Below are 21,055 nucleotides of genomic sequence, written 5' to 3'. Positions count from 1 at the left end.
AACATTGTTGCAGACGTGCATTAGTAACATTGCTGCAGAAGTGCATTAGTAACATTGCTGCAGCCGTGCATTAGTAACATTGCTGCAGCCGCGCATTAGTAACATTGCTGCAGACGTGCATTAGTAACATTGCTGCAGACGTGCATTAGTAACATTGCTGCAGACGCGCATTAGTAACATTGCTGCAGACGCGCATTAGTAACATTGCTGCAGACGCGCATTAGTAACATTGCTGCAGACGCGCATTAGTAACATTGCTGCAGACGTGCATTAGTAACATTGCTGCAGATGTGCATTAGTAACATTGTTGCAGACGTGCATTAGTAACATTGCTGCAGAAGTGCATTAGTAACATTGTTGCAGCCGTGCATTAGTAACATTGCTGCAGACGTGCATTAGTAACATTGCTGCAGATGTGCATTAGTAACATTGCTGCAGACGTGCATTTGTAACATTGTTGCAGACGTGCATTAGTAACATTGCTGCAGACGTGCATTAGTAACATTGTTGCAGCCGTGCATTAGTAACATTGTTGCAGCCATGCATCACAGCCTGGCTCCATCTATTCCAGTGCTGAGATTTACTGAAATGAGCAAGCGCCCCCTTCTGTCTGAGATGGGACTTGCTTGTTCCCTGTGCCCATCTCAGCCTCGGCTTCTGTGACCCTCCTTCCTCAGCATCTTCTGTGCTGGAGCCGAAGGCACTCAACAGCAGCTGACAGTTTTGTTGTTTAACTGCCAAGGGCCCAGAAAGGAAAACCATGTTTCTCCTAACACAGTCTGGATTTGTGCCGGCACCAGGATCGTCACCTGCTAGCGCATTCATGGGAAGATGAACGTAGTCTAAGTAGTGAGGTACACCCAGGTTTTCCTCACAGAGCTTGTCAAAATGATGTCAAGAACCTCCTGGTGGGACAGGGTTAGCTTTGAAAAGCTCCCAGCATTACCCACCCCACCCCCTTTGACACTGAGTTGTTTTCTTTGCTCGGGGCCTTGGAGATCCTGAAAGTAAAGTTGTCCCCATCTTGGGCTCTGCATGCCACACAGCGAGTTTGTATCTTCTTCACACTCCCCAGGGGTCTGTGTCTGTGGTAGGTACTAAATGGGTGTGTTCCATCAGTGAGCAACACACAGAAGGCCAGAGTGCACCACCACATCTATGAAGAGTTAAAATCTTAAAGGCTTCCAAAGCTGAACCCTCTTTGAATCTGCTGTTGTGCCTTGATTCCTCTGTGGTCAGGTTCTGGTCTCATTTGGTGTCAGGGATATGGGGCCAGAGAGGGAGGCAACACTGCTGAGCCACCCAGGGAAAGGGCAATGGCTCTTGAGGTCGGTGTGTGGGTCCTCTCCACCATCCCCCGACCCCCATATGTGTGTGTGTGTCTGTCTGTCTGTCTGTCTGTCTGTCTATGTATCTCTGTCCATGTCCCCATCTATCGGTCCGTCAGTCTGTCCCCCTCGAGCATGCCTGTTGGGGATGTGTGTGTGTATGTTTGTGCACAGGTAGACAGATGTACTTGTGTGAGTGTCCTCGCAGAAGGCTAGAGGTTATCAGATGTCCTGCTCTAACAGTTTTTGGCCTTATTCCCTGGAGTGTCTCTGAACCTGGAGCTGGGCTGGCAGTCAGCAAGCCCCAGGATCCTGCTGTCTTCTTCCCTTCACAGTGCCAGCTTACAGGCATGCATGGCTATGCCCAGTGGGTTTTGTTTTGTTTGTTTGTTTTTGTTTTTTGTTTTCCCTATCTTGTTTTGTTTGCATGCCTTGCCTGTCTGTCTATCCCCTCCCCATGCAGTAAACATGAAGGCCAGAAGAGGGCTTCAGATCTCTTAGAGCTGGAGTCACAAATGGCAGGGAGCTACCTATGAATGCTGGGAAAGGAACCCGGGTCCTCTGGAAGAGCGGCCAGTGCTTTCTGCCCTGACACACCCCAGTTAGGAGTGTGGGTGCTTGGGGCTGTGAGCCCTGGCCTTCGTAGAGCGCATGCTCCAGCAGCTGAGCCGTCTTGCTCACTCACTCACAAGCCTTTTTCCTGCTCTGCAGTGAGGAAGTCTGCAAGCGAGGGTTCACGGTGATTGTGGACATGCGCGGCTCCAAGTGGGACTCCATCAAGCCGCTGCTGAAGATCCTACAGGAGTCCTTCCCTTGCTGCATCCACATCGCCCTGATAATCAAGCCCGACAACTTCTGGCAGAAACAGAGGACAAATTTTGGCAGCTCTAAATTTGAATTTGAGGTATGCTCCCTCTGGGTAGCCACATTCTAAACTTATAGGCATGGTTTAGGATAAGCTGGTGCATCCTCTCCACAGTGGGCTGATGACAGGTCTTTAAAACCAAGTATTGAGCATGGCCTAGATGTCTTATACGTGTATACTAAGCATTAATTATTGCTCAAAGTAGACGCCTTCATTCCCTATCCTGCTGTGGTGGCTTTTGGCACAGGGGTTTGAATTTCAGTTCTCTGGGATTAGGGTGCGGGGCCACTGGAAGGAGAAGCCTGTCCCCATCACCTCACTTGAACAGACCCCCGTCAGCACCAGCTGTCTGGATGGAGATGTGCAGTGGTTGTTTCATCCTGGGGATTAGCGAGGGGGGGGGGCAGTGAGCTTATCTGGTCATCAATGGGGCAGACTCGGCAGCCACTTTACTCGTCTTCCACGTGTAAAAGTGGACGGAGTCTTTTAGAGCTGTAGAGTTCTGCATTTGGCCAGGCCTGGACGACGGCTGTCAGACGGTTATAAAAAGTAAACCAAAGCCTACTAATTTATTTTCTTTCCCACTGAGAGCCGCCGCTCTGTAAGCCGCCACAGTCCTGACAAGGCTTTTGATGTGGTCAGTTTAATGGGATGATTAGAAGAGAAAGTATTCCAGGCAACGTGAAGCTTGGCTCAGGTCCTGTTCTGTAATAGGACTGGAATAGTTTCATATAATAAATTATAACCATTCCTGGTGGAAGGAGGGGCTTGCTGTTTCTGCCATCCCTGACTGAATATTACTCCACAGTGAAACGGCATCAGTTGTACTTATCAGCGTGTCTTGTCGCCTTGGGTGTACCACCTGGATTTTAAAATACCTGTCCATAGTGCTGATTTTCCTATCTGGAATTAAAATGATTTTAATTTAAGTTTGAGACTACTTTGAAGTGGTTTAAGTGAAATATAAAGCACACTTTTATCCTCATACACAATAAGTAGTAATTTTGAAGATAATTTACTGGCTCTTAGGTATTTGCTTAATGGAAAATTTAAAGTGTAATGTATTTTAATTATACATGTTCTAAGTAAAAAAAAAAAATAGTAGTTTGTACTCACACAGTTACTTACTAATGTTATTTATTAGTCTCCTACTCTGGGCTCCTGACGATGTCTGCCTGTTTTCCTCCTGACCTGGCTGTCTCTGCATGGTTGCCAGTCTCCGTGTGTGGCTCCCTCCATGGAGGTTACTGATGGATAAGAAAAGGCCCACTGTAGCACTGTAGGCTAAGGCAGTGCAGGCCTCAGCCACCCTTTTAGCCTGGTGCCATGTGCTTGTTTCTCATGCAGCCAGCACAGAGATATCTGGAGGTGGCAGAGGTGGGGTAGCCGGTCTGTTTTTCTTTCAGTTCTAGACCAGCTCAGTTTTCCTCTGTGTTTGCATTTTATTGCCCTAACCTTATGCTTTCCCTGAGGCGTCTAGTATTATCCATGTGCTTCTCCCACCCCTAACCCCACCTCAGATGAGGCTGAGAATTCTGGCTTAGACTGGGATAAACTAAAGCTTCTTAAGTGTTAAATTGGGATACAGGACAGGCTAGGCATAGCTATGTACAGGACTGTGGCGGGTTATCACAGGGAAGCAGTTATTCCCAGTGTCTTTAACTGTGCAGGACTGTGGTGGGTTATCACAGGGAAGCCGCTATTCCCACCGTCTTTAACTGTGCAGGACTGTGTGGCAGGTTATCACAGGGAAGCCGCTATTCCCACTGTCTTTAACTGTGCAGGACTGTGGCAGGTTATCACAGGGAAGCCGCTATTCTCAGTGTCTTTAACTGTACGGGACTGTGGCGGGTTATCACAGGGAAGCCATTATTCCCAGTGTCTTTACCCTGTGAAATCACTTTCATCAGCTCTGCCCTGAAGCCTGAGGTATTAGTAAGACTACCATTGAGGTTCTTCTCATTCTTCAAGTGGAATCTAGTTGATTTGGGGCTTATGAAAATTACAATTTCATGCTGCTCAGCATTCTCACTAACGTGCTACTTCAATGGGGTTCTTCATGGCACTGACAATGAGTCTCCCCTCTGTATTCTGGGAGGCAGAACCAGACGTACACTGGGTCTTCTATAGACAGGTTACTTTTAACGTTGGAATCCTCTGTGTGACCACTGTAAGTTGCAGGATGATAGGACCACATAAAAATGGTTCATCTTCTCATACATATTTTTTTTTTCCTCCTGAAGACAAATATGGTCTCCTTAGAAGGCCTTACCAAAGTAGTTGATCCTTCCCAGCTAACTCCCGAGTTTGACGGCTGCCTAGAGTACAACCACGAGGAGTGGATAGAAATCCGAGTAGCTTTCGAGGAGTATATTAGCAATGCGGCCCATATGCTGTCACGGCTAGAGGAACTTCAGGATGTTCTCGCAAAAAAGGAGTTGCCTCAGGACCTAGAGGGGGCTCGGAACATGATCGACGAGCACTCGCAGTTGAAGAAGAAGGTGATCAAGGCTCCCATAGAGGACTTGGACTTAGAGGGGCAGAAGCTGCTTCAGCGGATTCAGAGCAGCGACAGTTTTCCCAAAAAGAACTCAGGCTCGGGCAACGCAGACCTGCAGAACCTCTTGCCCAAGGTGTCTACCATGCTGGACAGGCTGCACTCCACTCGGCAGCACCTGCACCAGATGTGGCATGTGAGGAAACTGAAGCTGGACCAGTGCTTCCAGCTGCGGCTGTTCGAACAGGATGCTGAGAAGGTAAAGGGGAGAGGGCCGTGCCAACTTGACAGGACAGGGGCATGCTGCTGGGTTAGTGGGTCTCCCAGCCAAGACTGGTGTGATCAGGTGAGAAAACAGGAGAAAAACAGTAGGTCTGTATTACGGCGACCATACCACAGGAAAGGCCATTCAGAGACCGTGCTTACCTCTAGCTTCCAGTGTTACTCACAGTGCAGTGCTCTGCTGCTTTAGAAAGTGTGAGGGAAATGCAAGGGTTGTTTTTTTTTGTTTTTTTTTTATTTTAGTCTAAAAGTACAAATTTCATGATTCTATTCCTAAAAGCAACAATTTTATATATAGATTTTTCAGTACCTCCTTGCTCCTCAAACAAAACCATCAAACCCCATTCAGATCCATAGCTGTGCTCTTTTTAACAAGAGAGTGATGCCATTAAAAACACGTTTCTGTGTGATCCAAGCAATATTGCTCCGTGTTCTCATGTGCTGTTCTTGTGTGCTAGAGATACCAGCTAGTCACAGGGAATGTTCATTCATCACCAGCTAATGCATTCTTTGCAATGTCAAACAAAGAAAAGGACACTTGCAAACAAGCCATGAACATAGGTGAAGTCATTCTTCTTAGCTAACGGTCATTTTGTTTTTTGTTATTTTCATGGGCTGGTAAACTTATTGCAGAGTAAAAAACTATATTAGAAATTTTTGATACAGTACGTTAAAAGGACTTTTTTTTTTCGGGTGGCAGTATCACTGGGTTACAGGATACCTAGGCTTAAAACCCTCAAGTCCTTTAAAATATTTTCGTGGGTTGCATTTGCTCAGGTTTCTAAGTCTGTCTTGTGTAGTACTGATCCAGCTGTTGGTAAGCTGCACGGATCCTAGGGCAGAGATCTGAGAGTCCTGCTTCCAGCCCGAGCAGTGTGACGTATGGGCGAGTTTCTAGAGGAAGGGTCCTGGGCGAGAAGACTGACGTTTCCCTTAGCTTGGGGAGTGGGCTGAGACTTTCTTGGGGATCTCCTGCCATAGAAGCACCTGCTTGCTCTCAGAGAAGCAGCTCTCTTCCCCCGCACACGCCCTCAGCCCCGTGTCTCTCCCTGCAGTGATTCCAGCCTGTCTTTTTCTCCTGGTAGATGTTTGACTGGATCACACACAACAAAGGCCTGTTTCTAAACAGCTACACGGAGATTGGGACCAGCCACCCTCACGCGATGGAGCTGCAGACGCAGCACAATCATTTTGCTATGAACTGTATGGTAAGCTGTTGTCAGACCCTGCAGATCCCGCCCCACACAAAAGGGTTTTAGCAAACAGGAGGTCATTAGGGGGTGGAGGACCCATACCTCACACGGGCCGTGTGGACCTTCAGGGTGACGACAGTGGATGTAGAGATGGTAATTGTCCCTCTTTCATTTACTATCTGACCTTGGAGGATCTGTTTGACCTCTTTGACCCTCAGTTGCCTAATCTATGAAGTGGGTACACTGTCTATCTTTGATGTATTGTGTTATTTACTCTGTATGTGTGAAACACTTTAGTATACTTTTCAAGATGTAGTTAGTGCTCAAGAAATTATAACTAACACCTGTGATGTTACCTAGTTAAAACAGGCAAGGAACTCCTAAAAATATGAATAATGTCTCTTCTCCTCCCTCTTCCCTCCTCCCTCCTCCTTCTTCCCTCCTCCCTCTTTCCTCCTCCCTCCTCCCCTCCCTCCTCCTTACCTCTCATTTTCTTATTTTCTACATTACATCTGTGTTACCTTTCTCAGTTATGCTTCAGTTAGGATATGCTGTGGACAGCAGTTCAGGAGCTTTCTGGGCCTTTCTCCCCTGTTCTGACACCCACACCGGTCTTCAGCCATCATGCCTACATGGCAAATGAGGCCCTCTGGCTTTTGATCCTTTCTCCTGCTGTCTGGAGTGATTTGAGGAACCTTACAGCATAAGAGACTAAATACAAGTCTGTAATTAGGGAGTCTTTCAAGGAAGCACATCAGGCAATACCAAGAATGATGCTCGCTCGTTCTCTCATAGCGTGCAAGCTTGAGGAGACGGGTCCTTGTCGTAGGGATGACACAGGCAGAGCCCTGTGCAGGCTCTGTAGGGCTGTGTGGCTCACCTCGCCTCTGGTCGCGCTGAAGTGGTGGACCACAGGAAGTGGGAGGCACAAAGACTGGCATAGTCTGCTCAGGAATGAGAGTAAAAAGGACTATGGAATCGAGTCTACACATCAGCATCTGTGGTTCCCCCAGGAGGACCAGTCTGCCTTTTTTATTTTATTGTTATTATTTTTTATTTTATGTGCATTGATGTTTTGCCTGCATACATGTATGGGCGAGGATGTCAGATCTTGGAGCTACAGACAGTTGTGAGTTGCCATGTGGGTGCTGGGAACTGAACCTAGGTCCTCTGAAACAACATTCAGTGCTTCTAACCACTGAGCCATCTCTCCAGCCACAGGAGGACCATTTCAATGGACTGCTATTGCCTTGTTCTAACCATTCTACATGAGAAGATCTGCATATACTTTCTGACAGACTACAGAGTAACCTTCTTCTCTTACGGAGTCAGAGAAAACAACATTAGCAAATCCAGCCACTTTAAGGAGAAATAAGGGGCAGGGGAGGAGTGTAGAGGAAAACGGACGGTGTTACTTCTCAGTCACGCCCCATGGAGATCTGCAGCCCAAGCAGAGAAGATGCAGGCCTCAGTTTCCCCATGGTGACAGGGTGTCTCAGATCCGTAGCCAGAGCAGGGAAGATACAGGGTTCAGTTTTAGAGCTGTCAACCCATGCTTGCTTGGCTCTTATTTCGACACTAATAATGTGTCTAATGCAGGAAGTACATGAGGATCAGAGCTGCCTCCTGGGGTCCAGGAAGCAAACCAAGGGAAGGGAGCAAGGGTTCCAGTAGACCTGGCAGAGGCACACCTACTTCCTGTAGCTAGACCCATCTCTACTGGTGCTCTCAGCTAGGACCAGAGCTTAGCAAGCACTCAGCATGTGAGTCTCTGAGAGACACCTCACCCACACAAGCCAGGAGCGCAGTCTCACTAGTGTCACACCTCTATGACATACCCTCTGCCTTGGCTGCTTAGGACCTGCACTGTCCTTGAGTCTGTAGAGAAGGAATGTGGGTGGGGCTTGTCAGGCCCCTCACCCATGTGTGAAGGCAACTCCACCAGGTAAAGGTTGGGTGTCACAGAAAGGATCAGTGAAAGAGGGTGCAAGGAAAGCCGAGGAGAGAGCTCTGTAGCGTAGGGTGAGGACTCGGTGAGCTGTGCTAGGGAGGGGGCCGCTGCAGGCTGGAGGCAGTGTGGCTCAGGGGGTGGGAAGAAGGAGCCAGGGAGGAAGGAACTGGACAGACTGGCTGAGTTAGTAGTGAGTAGCAGGAAAAGAGGCAAAGATTTATCTTCGACTCAGGGGACACAGACAGGACCAGGACAAGGTCAAAAATAAAAGCATGTGAGTAATTTGGGATTTGTTGATTGTATGCCACCACTACATGTTGTCCCACAAGTAATGTTCAACATGTTTGTTGACTGTTAGAACAGACTGAGAGAGGAGCGGAAGCAGGAGTGTGCACAACTGTAAGGTCACACTGTGCACACAACTGTAAGATCAGGCTGTGCACACAACTGTAAGATCAGGCTGTGCACACAACTGTAAGATCAGGCTGTGCACACAACTGTAAGATCACACTGTGCGCACAACTGTAAGATCAGGCTGTGCACACAACTGTAAGATCAGGCTATGCACACAACTGTAAGATCAGGCTGTGTGCACAACTGTAAGATCACGCTGTGCACACAACTGTAAGATCACACTGTGCACACAACTGTAAGATCACACTGCACACAACTGTAAGATCACACTGTGCACACAACTGTAAGGTCACACTGTGCACACAACTGTAAGATCACACTGTGCACACAACTGTAAGGTCACACTGTGCACACAACTGTAAGGTCACACTGTGCACACAACTGTAAGATCAGGCTGTGCGCACAACTGTAAGATCAGGCTGTGCACACAACTGTAAGATCAGGCTGTGTGCACAACTGCAAGATCACACTGTGCACACAACTGTAAGATCAGGCTGTGTGCACAACTGTAAGATCAGGCTGTGTACACAACTGTAAGATCAGGCTGTGCACACAACTGTAAGATCAGGCTGTGCACACAACTGTAAGATCAGGCTGTGTGCACAACTGTAAGATCAGGCTGTGCACACAACTGTAAGATCAGGCTGTGTGCACAACTGTAAGATCAGGCTGTGTACACAACTGTAAGATCAGGCTGTGCGCACAACTGTAAGATCAGGCTGTGCACACAACTGTAAGATCACACTGTGCACACAACTGTAAGATCACACTGTGTACACAATTGTAAGATCACACTGTGTACACAACTGTAAGATCACACTGTGCACACAACTGTAAGATCAGGCTGTGTGCACAACTGTAAGATCACACTGTGCACACAACTGTAAGATCAGGCTGTGTGCACAACTGTAAGATCAGGCTGTGCACACAACTGTAAGATCACACTGTGTACACAATTGTAAGATCACACTGTGTACAAAACTGTGAGGTGCACAGAGGAAAACACAGGTTTGGTTTTGATTTTAAAGTCTGTGTGCTTAGTTTTCTGGTCGACCAGTAGTAGATCTTGGTAGGGATTTGAGCAGAGCAGAAGAGCTTTCCTTGATCTGAACACAGCCTCATCCCTTCTGCACCTCAGTTCCCACTCCCGGGAGAAAGCGGATCCATCCGAAGGTTTCCTGTTGGCACAAAATGATGGTGTGAGTTTTTACAGAATGGAGAGCTTGTCTTCACACGCATAACCTTTGGTTTCCTAGTACCTACGTTTGAACCCCTGGGTTCTAGTCGGGCCCCTTCAGTTCTTTGTGATTGTCTTCAGGACTGCCATCTGGATCCTCTTCAGGGTCGGAAGCCAGGAAGTGAGGAGCAGTGGCTTTGTGTGTTGCCACTGGTGCATCTGATTGCTTTGTGGTTAACAATTATGCCTTTCAGTGAGTTGATTGATAATTTTACAGTTTTAAAAATAGAATTTGGAACCCAGCTCAGAGTTGATGAGAATCCAGAGAGTGAGATGCTTGACACAGGTGCCAGGTGGTTCTGCTCAGAGACAGGAACTGTCGGCAGGCTGTCCACAGAGGGTTCTGCCCTTCTTAGGGGGGAGTCACCTGCCTACACCCCTCAGTGAAGCTCCTCTCTGCCTCCCCCGCAGAACGTGTATGTAAATATAAACCGCATCATGTCAGTGGCCAATCGCCTGGTGGAGTCGGGCCACTACGCCTCTCAGCAGATTAAGCAGATTGCGAATCAGCTGGAACAGGAGTGGAAGGCGTTCGCAGCCGCCTTGGACGAGCGCAGCACCTTGTTGGACATGTCCTCCATCTTTCACCAGAAGGCTGAGAAGGTCAGTGCCTGGAACCCCCAGCCCATAGGCGAGCTTAGGCAGACTCCGTGCCCCAGCTGTCTTGTGTGAGTCTTTGTGGCTTCATGTAGGATTTGCTCTGCCGGCTCAGCCTCACGAGAGATCCCCATGGCTCACTCTGTGAGCGTAGGCAGTTCCACCTTTCAGCTCTTTATATTTGCTTGTTCTGTTTGCTTCTTACTCATTGTGCATATGAGACAGGCTCTTTGTGTAGTTCAGACGGGCCTGGAGCACGCTGTGTCACACAGCCGGCTTCAGACTGGCAAGACCCCACTTCCATACCCAGGGAGGGACCGCAGGTGTGCCCTCGGTGCCCAACTCTTTGTTTTTCAGGGGTTTTGTTTTTTGTTTTTATTTTGTTTGTATATTGGGGGGTGTGAAATAGAAAAAAATACTTTAGTATTTTTGTTTTGAAGCGTGAAACCAACCACTTGACTTGCAGTGTCTGGTGTGTAGTAAATACAAGTAGTGTATCTCTGAAATACATGGGAAATAGGTCAGTGTTCAGGTTTCTGATAAAGACTGCATGGGTTAAACATCCTTACTTGGAGAATCCAAAATACTCTGAAGTTTTTATTTTGAAACGTCATTTTTGTATGGCTTTTCACACCTCAGGTTTTCTCACCAGCAGTGTCTAGCCTGTAACAGTAAGCAGTAGCTGCTGCTTTCTCTCTCTCCATCTTTTCTCTAATCCCTTCCCTCTCCTCCCATCCCTCTTCCCTTCCTCTCCTTCTCCTCTCTATTCCTCCACTCTTTCTCTTCCTCCCTCCCTCCCTTCTTTCTATTCTCTTCATCACCTGTGTTGTGATACTGCAAGCTTAGAGTGCCTCTCACAGCTTCTGCATCAGGGTCTGATGGGCCTGGTAGCGAGCTGTATGTCTCCTCAGTTGGCTGGGTCTTCAATCACGGTCCTAAGATGTATGCCTGGCTGCAAGCCCAACCTCTCAACAACAGTGTCTCCTCTGGGCGGTGGTAGCCGTAGGTAGGAGTTTTTGCCTTTCTTTGTTGGAGGAAGGGATTTCCAGGTGGCTCGTCCACACTAGCACTCTTAACACTCTTTCTTAGGTAAGGATGGGTATACTCACTGGGAAAGGGTAGATCTAGCCTTTGGTCTTCTGCATCCATAGGAAGGCTATACCAGCCAGGACCATGTTGGAATGGCTCTGGGGCAGGTAGCCTGACATCGTTGCTACGGGATGTAGCTCCTCACCCCACATTGGCTTCATGGGCTAAGACAGGGTATGTAGGTCTCACCGCATGCCTCACACCTCAGCAGAGGTGGATGGTAGCTTACTGACTGGCATAACTTTCTCTCTTTTGAAGGAAGAGGAGTACTTTCCTAAGGCTGTGCATCATGGCATGATGGTTCTGAGAAGGAAAAAGTATTTCTTTCATCTCAAACCAGTCTCTGTTGATGAGGGAAGTTGTCAATAAAACCAAGCAGATGCCCCGGCTTGCCCAGGGTTTCAGCGAGGCAGTCTTGTGTTACACAAGACAGTAATTAGCAGTGATCTCAGCCTAGAAACCTTTAAAGTGTGAAGCAAGGAAAGAAGCTAGTGGGGTACAAACAGGAAAAACACCTTAATGGCGTCTTATAAAAGCTGTGCGTGAGGCCTTCAGGTCTCACTGGTCGATCTCTCAACCAAAGGTAAACAAAACCCACACACAGAACGTTGTTTAAAGTAACAGGACTCTTCTTCAGCATGAACTAGCATGCTCTCCATGACCTCTGCTTCTTAGGGTTCACAGCGGATACACTTGAGCATCTGACATCATCTCTAGAGAAAAGCAACTGTGTATCCCTTACCTGTGTTATCTTTAATAGCCCTGCTCTGTGGCTGTTAGCAGGCTACTAGGTCATGAGATGATGAATTGCTGTTGGGGGGGTGGGGGCCCCCGAAAAGCACATGGAGAGAAAAGGAACATGAGAGGCAGAGCAGTGGGCTCGCAGTCATGGCTAACAGCCTGTAGTCTGTCTGGAGAGATTTAGAACCGTGAAGACGCCCAGGAGGTCAGTTGCTGCTCTGACTTGCTTAAGGATAATCTAGAGATATGCACGTCATGGGGGCATCTCCTCACCCGTGGCTCCCCACTAAAAACTTCAAGCACGCAGCAGAGTTGAAAGAGCCGGAGGTGTTTGGGTAAAAGGAATGACTGTAATTTAGAAATCTGAAGGAAAATAAACTAGGACAGAATTACTGAACAGAAATTCGTGGGATCCTATACGAACTCCATAGTGTTCCAGGTCTCTGCACCTAAAACAGTTAGAGAAGGAAGCACAGCTGAGCTTAGGAGAAGGCTGATGAAAACGGGCGCTATGTGTGCTCTGGACCTGGGTGAGGCATGAGTCCTGTGCCGACACCCAACATGTGCTGGAGGAGCAGTGGGGTAACCTTGCAAAGGTTTCCTTACTCTCTTCCTCATTACCAAAAAGAAGAAACACCCAGGGAGTTATAACAGGAAAAATAGCACCAAATAAGGTGAACAGGAAGAGACAGACTTCTCTCTATGCTCCAGCTGTTTCCTAGAACATCTGGAGAGATCTCGAAAGCGGCCACCATGAGGTAGGTTTCCATCTCAGTCACCTCTTTAAACCTCATCCAGAATTTTCGTGAGGAACTTGAATCTGATTAGGGGACACGGTACTCAAATACGTAGCCCATTAACTGCCTCGCCTCGCTGATGGAAGCAGGCTTCTCCATAAGGGTGACATGCCTCAGTGAGCCACTTAGCGTACCACATCTGAGTCCAGGAGCTCTGTGTTAGTGTTCCCCAACGACACTGTAAGTAAATGAGAATGATGCTTCACAGACATCGTTCACAGCTCATTGTCCCATGTGCCAGTCTGTCACCACATGTGGCCATTGAAGCCGCTTAGGTTAAATAAATTAAGTAATAAAATTCTAATAAAAATAAACATAAATTGAAGGAAGATTAAATCTGTGTCCATAGTTCACCTGCACGCATGGCTGGCACCTGCGTGGTTAGACCGCTGGGTATGTTTCCATTGCTGCTACACAGTTAGTGCTGAGCCAGCCAGCGTATGCAGAATGAGTAGAACACTGTCGCCTTGAGTTATCTATGACAGGAACAGCTTTCTGTGCTTTTACAGTCAAAAAATAAATTAACTACCCGTGGTTGTGTAGTTCTTGGATATTTGCAAAGCTCTGAACAAAAGCAAGGTCTTTGCTTCATTCCGTCTGTCAGTCAGATCTTTGCTTCATCCTGTCAGTCAGCCTCATGGGATCAATGGGGCAGAGACACAACTGTCCAGAGGCATTGTAGAATAGGATTTGCCCATGTTCCTCAGCCTGCCTTGTATCAAGGTCTGACCCTGAGTCCATTTTCATCAGAATACCAAATGGCTCTGCACCAAATGAACCCAGCACGGTCTCGGTCTCGGTCTCGGTCTCTGTCTCTCTCTCTCTGTCTCTCTCTCTCTCTCTCTCTCTCTCTGTCTCTCTCTGTCTCTCTCTCTCTCCCTCTCTCTCTCTCTCTCTCTCTCTCTCTCTCTCTCTCTCTCTCTCTCCTTCTTTCTGTCTTGCCTGTGCTGGGGTCCGGGTCTGTCATGCATCTTGAGATAACTTGCTATTCACTGTATAGCCTCTAGGTGAGGTACACAGAAACGGAAACACGGCATCTGTTTCTTCATAAAGAAAGAAGTTTTTTTTAACCAAGTAGTCAGTCAGCAGGCTCCTGGGAGCCTTCTATGGAAGAGAGGCTGGAGACGCTGCTCTGTTGATTGGTTGGGACCTTCAGAGAGACGCTGTTAGAGGCTGCTGTTGATTGGTTGGGAGCTTTCAGATCCTTTGCCAGGTATAGGCGGTAGACGTCATAGTGCCTCTTCGCCAGCAGGTGTCATGTTTCTTCCCTGAAGGAGTTAACACCTTGCCAGGACCTAGTGCGATGAGGTCATTGCTCCAGTTGAGCTGGCTTCCTCTGCATGTCTGTTCTTGAAAAGCCCATTCCAAAGCATCTTTGAATCGATCTTGGAAGTTTTTATTGAAAAACAACTTAGGTATTTTGTTATTTCAGGAATCTGTGCTAGGTCTGATACTGTTCCCCATAAAATTGTGAACTAGTTTAGTGTCTAACTAATGTGTGTACCATAAGAAGCATCTTTGATCTTCTTAGGAATACCTAAGTAACCTTCTAAGTACTAAGTTACCTTCTTAGTAAGCCTGTGTTTGGGTGCTGTGTAGTGGCTGTTGTCTTGGAGTTAATTAATTGCTGACCAGGGCCTGATACCTTATTTATAAGGGTGGCTGACTCCAGCCCACTCATGTGAAGATGGTTTACAATGACTGTTAATCGGCACTGAATGCAGGAATGGAGGGAGAGGGAAGGAAGGAGCAGCGAAGCCTGCTCAGCAGCATCCACCTGCCCGCGGTGACATTGTAGACCGTGCTGCCCAGGGAACACGTACAGTGTGCATGCAGGAGCAGCTAGTTATGTGTGTCTGTGTATATGGAGGGGGAGAGGTTAGAGTGGTCTTATCATGACTCCTGATGTCTTGAGAGCATTAGGAAGACAGCATAGAGGTGGTGATGAAATGACCCCTGGTTCTCGTGGTGGTTAAGGGATGCTCGAAGCCAGCAGAAACAGGCTGCCTGGTGACACTGCCATGTGACCTGATTTCAGACCCTGGACTTTTGCACATAACTTCTTTTCTGAGCCAACAATAATGCTACAGAGTTTTGTTTTGTTTTGTTTTCCTCTCTTTTAAAATAACTATAGAAAAGTTCTTAACTTGTTCTTTGAAAATAATATACAATTCATACATTTAAATATGACAGCGGTAAAACAAGTGGGGGAATATTTATTTTAAAGAATTTAATGTTTATTGTTTATTTTTTATTGAATATTTTATTTATTTACATTTCAGATGCTATCCATTTCCCCATTTCCCCTCCTCCTTTTTGCTTTTATACGAGTTTTCATGTACAGTCCTTCTCGGGTGTTTACCTGCCTTTCCTGTGCCTTCCCTGATGAGCACAGACCTGGGAGGAAGTGGCCTGAGAGAAGGTAGAGCCACGTGTGCCATCTAATTGGCTTAATTGAATTAGCTTCCTTTAATCGAGCCTTCAGTGCTTACTTTTGACACTCAGCTGTGAAGAGTTCTGACAGCATCTCCCTAGGAAATTGGGCAGTGATTTATCGTTATTGATGAGCACAGGAGATGTGGGTGCCAGCAGGAGGAAGTGAACTGAGATCAGAACTGCAGTCTACGGGCAGCCGAGCATCCCAGGCTGCCTCTCCACGTTCCTCCTTCTCCCCTAGTTTCTCTTGAAAGCCCGGAGTAGGCTGCCTGCCCTTCCAAACCTCAGCTGAGTGGTTTGAGGTTCTTGGTCTTTCCTGTAAGCATTTTAGAGGAAAAGTGAAGCTGCAGACTGCCCCCCATGAAGCCCACCCTGCTGCTCAGCCTTCCTAGGGCATGGGGAAGAGCGGGCTCAATGCTCACCACTGCTGGGCCATGAGACAAGTCAAAGACAGGATTCCAGTGTGGGCTTGGAAAGCCAGCCAGGACAGAGCAGACAAGCTGCAGGCTAGTGTTGCTGTGAGGCCATGAGGAGCAAACACCAAGGGTTCCATTAACTGCAGCTGCCGGCTCCAGGGGCACCCACCCTCCCATTCCCCACCTCACCTCTGGGGATGGAGTCCATGAATCACATCCCAGTAGAGAATCAGAGCAGCTGTTTACAGTGTTATCCAGCCATGTTACTATTTGCTTACAGTCTCCCTCAGCTACACTACCTATCGAAACCCTGGCGTAAAATGTCCCTCTTTCAACATAAAGGCTTAGTGGTCCAGAGAAATAATATTTTCTTTCCTTTCGTTCTTAACCTCCAAGTATATGAGCAATGTGGACTCGTGGTGTAAGGCCTGTGGTGAAGTTGACCTTCCCTCGGAGCTGCAGGACCTGGAAGACGCCATCCATCACCACCAGGGAATCTATGAGCACATCACCCTCGCCTACTCTGAGGTAAGAGTGGGTTTCACTTAGCGTGCAAGGCACTGATGGTTTTAACTTGAAAGCTCTAAAGCTGTAACACTGGACCTTTTGGGCAGCTCAGGAGAAGCTCTGTGTCCTGTCAAACTGTCGTTTAGTCACCTAGCATTTGGGTTCCTGTTAGGTGGGGGTGAGGGTGGGAATGCTCCATCTTTCCTGTAAGCACGTGAGAGGAAAGTCAAGCTTCCGACCCCGTGATGCTCGGTCTGATGGTGGCCAGAAAGCAGTCTGTGCATGGCTGGAGACTTTCAGAAATGGGAATGCCTGATCCTTATCTGTCAAATAATCAAAATCCCAGCCTCCTTGTCTACATTTGGGGAATCTGCATTGCTATACAGTTTAGTCAGATTCAACATAATCTTCATCAGTGAAACTTGTTAAAGAGGAAGGTAGTGAGACTTCACCCTCCCACTCTGGATTACAGAACATTCACTGTTTTTCCAAGTGTGCAGGGCTTGCTGCTTTAGACCTACAAGTGTGTCCGTCTCTGTTCTATAGGTATGATCACAGTACCCAACACAACAGTCTAAGGGAGGAGGGATGTATCTTGGATCATGAGTTCAGGGCTCAGGGCTCCTCACATGATCGTCAAACAAGAACCAGGGAGACTGAGGCTGGACCCAGGGCCAGGCTGTCACCTTCAGACACCTATTCCTAGTAACCGCTTTTACTTGCTAAGCCCACCTCTAGATTCCAGAGCGTCCAAATAGCACAACAGCTGCGGAGCAAACATTCAAGACCCGAGAACAGGGAGGACCAGACGCTAAGTGTGGCCCTTTTGAGGCACTAAATTATGTCTGTAATGCACCCGCGTCTCGTGTTCTGCTGCTCACTGTGGTAGCTTGCTTTGTGGCCCAGATTTTGGGCAGATTTACTGCTCACAGTTCTAAACAGTGTCCTGTTGTCCCTGCAATACAAGCGAGGACACCGAGACATGGAGGCGAAGGGACCTGTGCCAGGTCACCTGGTAGAGTGGGGTTAGCTGCAGGGCTGCACATGCCCAGCTACCGCTGTCTCACCGAGAGCCAGGTGAGGCCAGCCACAGATAGGTTATCGAACAGTGAATTTCAACCAATAGGTCTTGACCCCTTTGGAGGTTAAATGACTCTCAGGGGTGGCCTAAGATCACCAGGATTATCAGATATTTGCATTATGATTTATAACAGTAGCAAAATTACAGATTTGAAGCAGCAATAAAAGTAATTTTATGGTTAGGGTCATCACAACATGAGGAGCTGTGTTAAAGTGTCGCAGCGTCAGGAGGGTTGAGAGCCACTATTGTGGGGTATCCCCCTCACCCATGTTTTGTTTGCCTGGCCATGCAGATGGGTGGACGTTCAGTTAGGGTCACTGTTGCTGGGATGAAACGCCATGACCAAAAGCAGCTCAGGGAGGAAAGGGTTTGTCTTACACTTCTGTATCATTGCTCAAAGGAACTCAGGACAGGAACTCAAACAAGGCAGGAACCTGGAGGCAGGAGCTGATGCAGAGGCCTTGGGGAGGTGCTGGTCACTCACTTGCTCAGCATGGTTTTGCTCAGCCTGCTTTCTTACAGAACCCAGGACCTCCAGCCCAGGGATGGCACCACACACAATGGGTTGGGCCCTCTCCATCAATCACTAATTAAGAAAATGCCCACAGGCTTGCCTACAGCTCAGTCTTATGGAGGCATTTTCTCAACTGGGGTTCCTTCCACTCAGATGACTCTAGCTTGTTTCAGGTTGACATAAACTTAGCCAGGATAGATTGTCTGTGATAATGGCGATACTCCAAGAGGTAGGGGTGCGGCAGAAATCCCCTGAGCTTTTTTTTTTTCTGCAAGGTTTTCTCCATTCTCCTCAAGAGTTAGCATCTGCACAGTCCTGTGTTGATGGCTGTTGAGGTGCCTCAGGGAGAAAGGCCTCAAGCTCCCCACAGCAGCTGGGCATGGAGATAAAGGTTTGCTGGGTTCAAGTCAGTCCTTGGTCTGAACCATTGTCCCCTGTCAGAGTCGCATTTTGGTCTGCTCGTGCCTCACTGACTGCTGGCTCTGTCGTGCCTTCAGGCCCAGGTCTCTTGATGCCTGCTGTCTATGGGCAGAGCACTGCTGTTCTTGATGCAGGGGTTGCCCAGTCTCCTTTCTGCTAGAGTCACTCTTTTGCCCAACAAAACCTCCCTTTTCTGAACACTATCTTCTGTTTCTATGGGGTTAAAAAAGTCAGTTCTGTTTTTCTTAATTGGGCACGTATAGCTAGTTAGTAGACTCCGGCTTCTGAGAGTCTACTCATGAGTGACAGTCCTTTGTATAGTCCAACTGAAAACTGGAAGAATCAGTTTTTAAATCACATTGACTTTGTGAGGATTATGACTTCTAAAAGCAGCATCTAGTTCTGACCTGCAGTGAAGAAAGTGAAGGACCCTGATACTCACGATGGAGCTGTCAGTTCTGACACGACTCTTTCTCCAGCATCCCTCTCTGATTACAGTGCTGGGCCTGCACCAGACGACCGCACACCCTGTCCTTACCAGACCAAGAAGCGTCGGGCAGCCTCCATTCTTCACATAGCTGGCATTGCTCTGCCAGGAGGCCAGCTGAGAAAATGCACAGGATTCACCAGAATTAATTTCAACCTACGTTGCCAGCTTCCCTTGGTACTCCTAGCTATATACACAAAAAATCTCTACTTCCCCACATCCTATAAAAATGGACATCTTAACTCTGACCATACCTTTACCTATGGCATAGTTTCATTCCAGTGTAAACTGGTTCAAAATAATTTGATGGGAAGAAAGAGCCTCCAACTGAGAAGAGGCTGAACAGCCCTTGGCTCCCACATTCCCAGACGTGCCCTTGTGGAGCATGTACCACAGTGTTGCTTTGTCCACTGCCCCTCTCTCCATACAGACATCCTACCATAGAGCCATTCATAGTCTTCCATCTAACTTTTCTGGTTCCTAGATGCTGTCTAATATTGCATTACAATGTCTGGCTATCTTTTCTCTCATTTAATATCTCAGGTGGTCTTAAAAGGTTCAGAGCTTTCATTCTTATCTGGACTCTATCCCAAGCCAAGGCAATCATCTACCCCCAACTACTCCATGCATACCCTCCTGACAGGTTTCTGTCGTGATGTCACAGCAGAGACCCCATGTAGTTACCCTGTGATACCACAGGGTGACAGAGACACAGCAAACTAGTCTTTCCTCCTCACACCATGTCCCACGTGCCAGCATCCACAGAGGACTTCTCTCTCTCACTGTTCCTCATCACACTGTTGTTCCATGTCCCAGCATCCTAGAAACAGCTTCAGCACCACTTGCTTCTGCAGTTAGGGACATGCAGACTACACCCTCACGGAATCCCATCAGCTTGACACCACTTGTTTTAATGTTTAAAATATTCTTGTTTCTGTTTCGTTTGTCTTTGTTGCTGTTGAACATGTAACCACCTTCCATCATTAATTTTCTTCTGACTGTTGTGCACCATTTAAAATCTTTCCGTAGGGCACAGCTGCAGTATTTAAAACTTGTTTATTTTTTTCATGCGTTGCTATGTTTCCAAAAGGCATGGACCTTTTGCTCAAAGTTACTGAAATATATGTGATGTGATATTATTTATTGTACTTAAATAACACTTTCTAAGTACCGAATCTCTGCCAGCTAACTAAAGTGGAATTGTTCTTGTAAAGGTGTATAGAATTGCCCTGGGTGGAACTCAGTGCTGTCCTTTTCAGAAGAGAGAGAGGATTCAGCCCCATGGTTCTTGCTGCAGACATTCCTGCTGCATTCAAACCATCTGTGTGCTACATTGTACTAACAAGTTGGAGCTTAGGAATTCTTTCCACAGCAAGTTCAGTGAGAAGTCCGTAATTTGAAACAACTGTTGAGTCCCAAGAGATGAAGCACCCTAGCATATAGCAGGAGCCATGCTGCTGGCTCAACCCTGAAATAAATTGTGTACGTAACTTCATCTCCCACGTATAGTTTAAATGTTCATAAGCAATGTATATGTTATAGTATGTTGGACATAATAGAAAGGTCATTAACGACCAGGGATATCCCAGTATATAAACATGCCAGGGTGTGCATCTATGCCAGAAGAGATTAGGCATTCAGACTGGCCACTCATGAAAACCTGATGTGACTACAGCCAGTAAAGATGGCACTAGAGGTGCGTCCCATCAGGGATGTACATACTGAGACAGAATTGGCAGGAAATGTGTCCTGAGGGGTGAGCGGCTCTCAGGTTGTGCCTCTTGCTCTGTAAGCATGCTCATCGTGTTGCTGGAAAACCAGTGGTCCTGTAAGTGGACAAGACAGGGGAGAGGGCAATTTCTTACTATGTGCTGATGGATGCCCTCCTTAGCTGAGTGCTAGCATCCCAGTCTATCATAGGAAACCCAAGTCACTGCAGATGGGCATATATCAGCAGCAAGGGCAGCAGATCTCTCTGGGCCAGTCTTAGCGCGTTCTCTTTCTGCTGGCACTGTCTGGTTAACAAGGTTCTTTCTTACCTGGTCACTGTCATTTAAATTTTGCTGTTAGGATGTGTCAAATGAGTTTTAGACCCCCAACACTTCATAAGAGCAGTCGGTTCACAGTGTGGGAAACCACTGTGTTACACTGTTGCTCAGTCGGTTCACGGTGTGGGAAACCACTGTGTTACACTGTTGCTCAG

At 47.4% G+C, this 21,055-nt stretch overlaps 1 protein-coding gene across 1 annotated transcript in view; it reads left to right on the top strand.

The window, feature by feature from the left end:
- Positions 1-21,055, top strand: part of Trio (trio Rho guanine nucleotide exchange factor) — a gene marked incomplete at its 5' end in the record, with an annotated part of 293,865 nt that overhangs the window by 118,434 nt on the left and 154,376 nt on the right. The window contains 5 exons of the mRNA XM_028767531.1: positions 2,040-2,232; positions 4,437-4,949; positions 6,058-6,180; positions 10,179-10,370; positions 16,240-16,371. Of these exons, the coding sequence (XP_028623364.1) occupies positions 2,040-2,232; positions 4,437-4,949; positions 6,058-6,180; positions 10,179-10,370; positions 16,240-16,371 (1,153 nt within the window). The remainder of the gene's footprint in view (positions 1-2,039; positions 2,233-4,436; positions 4,950-6,057; positions 6,181-10,178; positions 10,371-16,239; positions 16,372-21,055) is intronic.

Source organism: Grammomys surdaster, unplaced genomic scaffold (assembly GCF_004785775.1).
Source record: "Grammomys surdaster isolate TR1022 unplaced genomic scaffold, NIH_TR_1.0 174, whole genome shotgun sequence".
Taxonomy (NCBI): domain Eukaryota; kingdom Metazoa; phylum Chordata; class Mammalia; order Rodentia; family Muridae; genus Grammomys; species Grammomys surdaster.
Note: the sequence above shows the minus strand (reverse complement) of the source record. Positions and strands in the feature narration are given on the sequence as shown.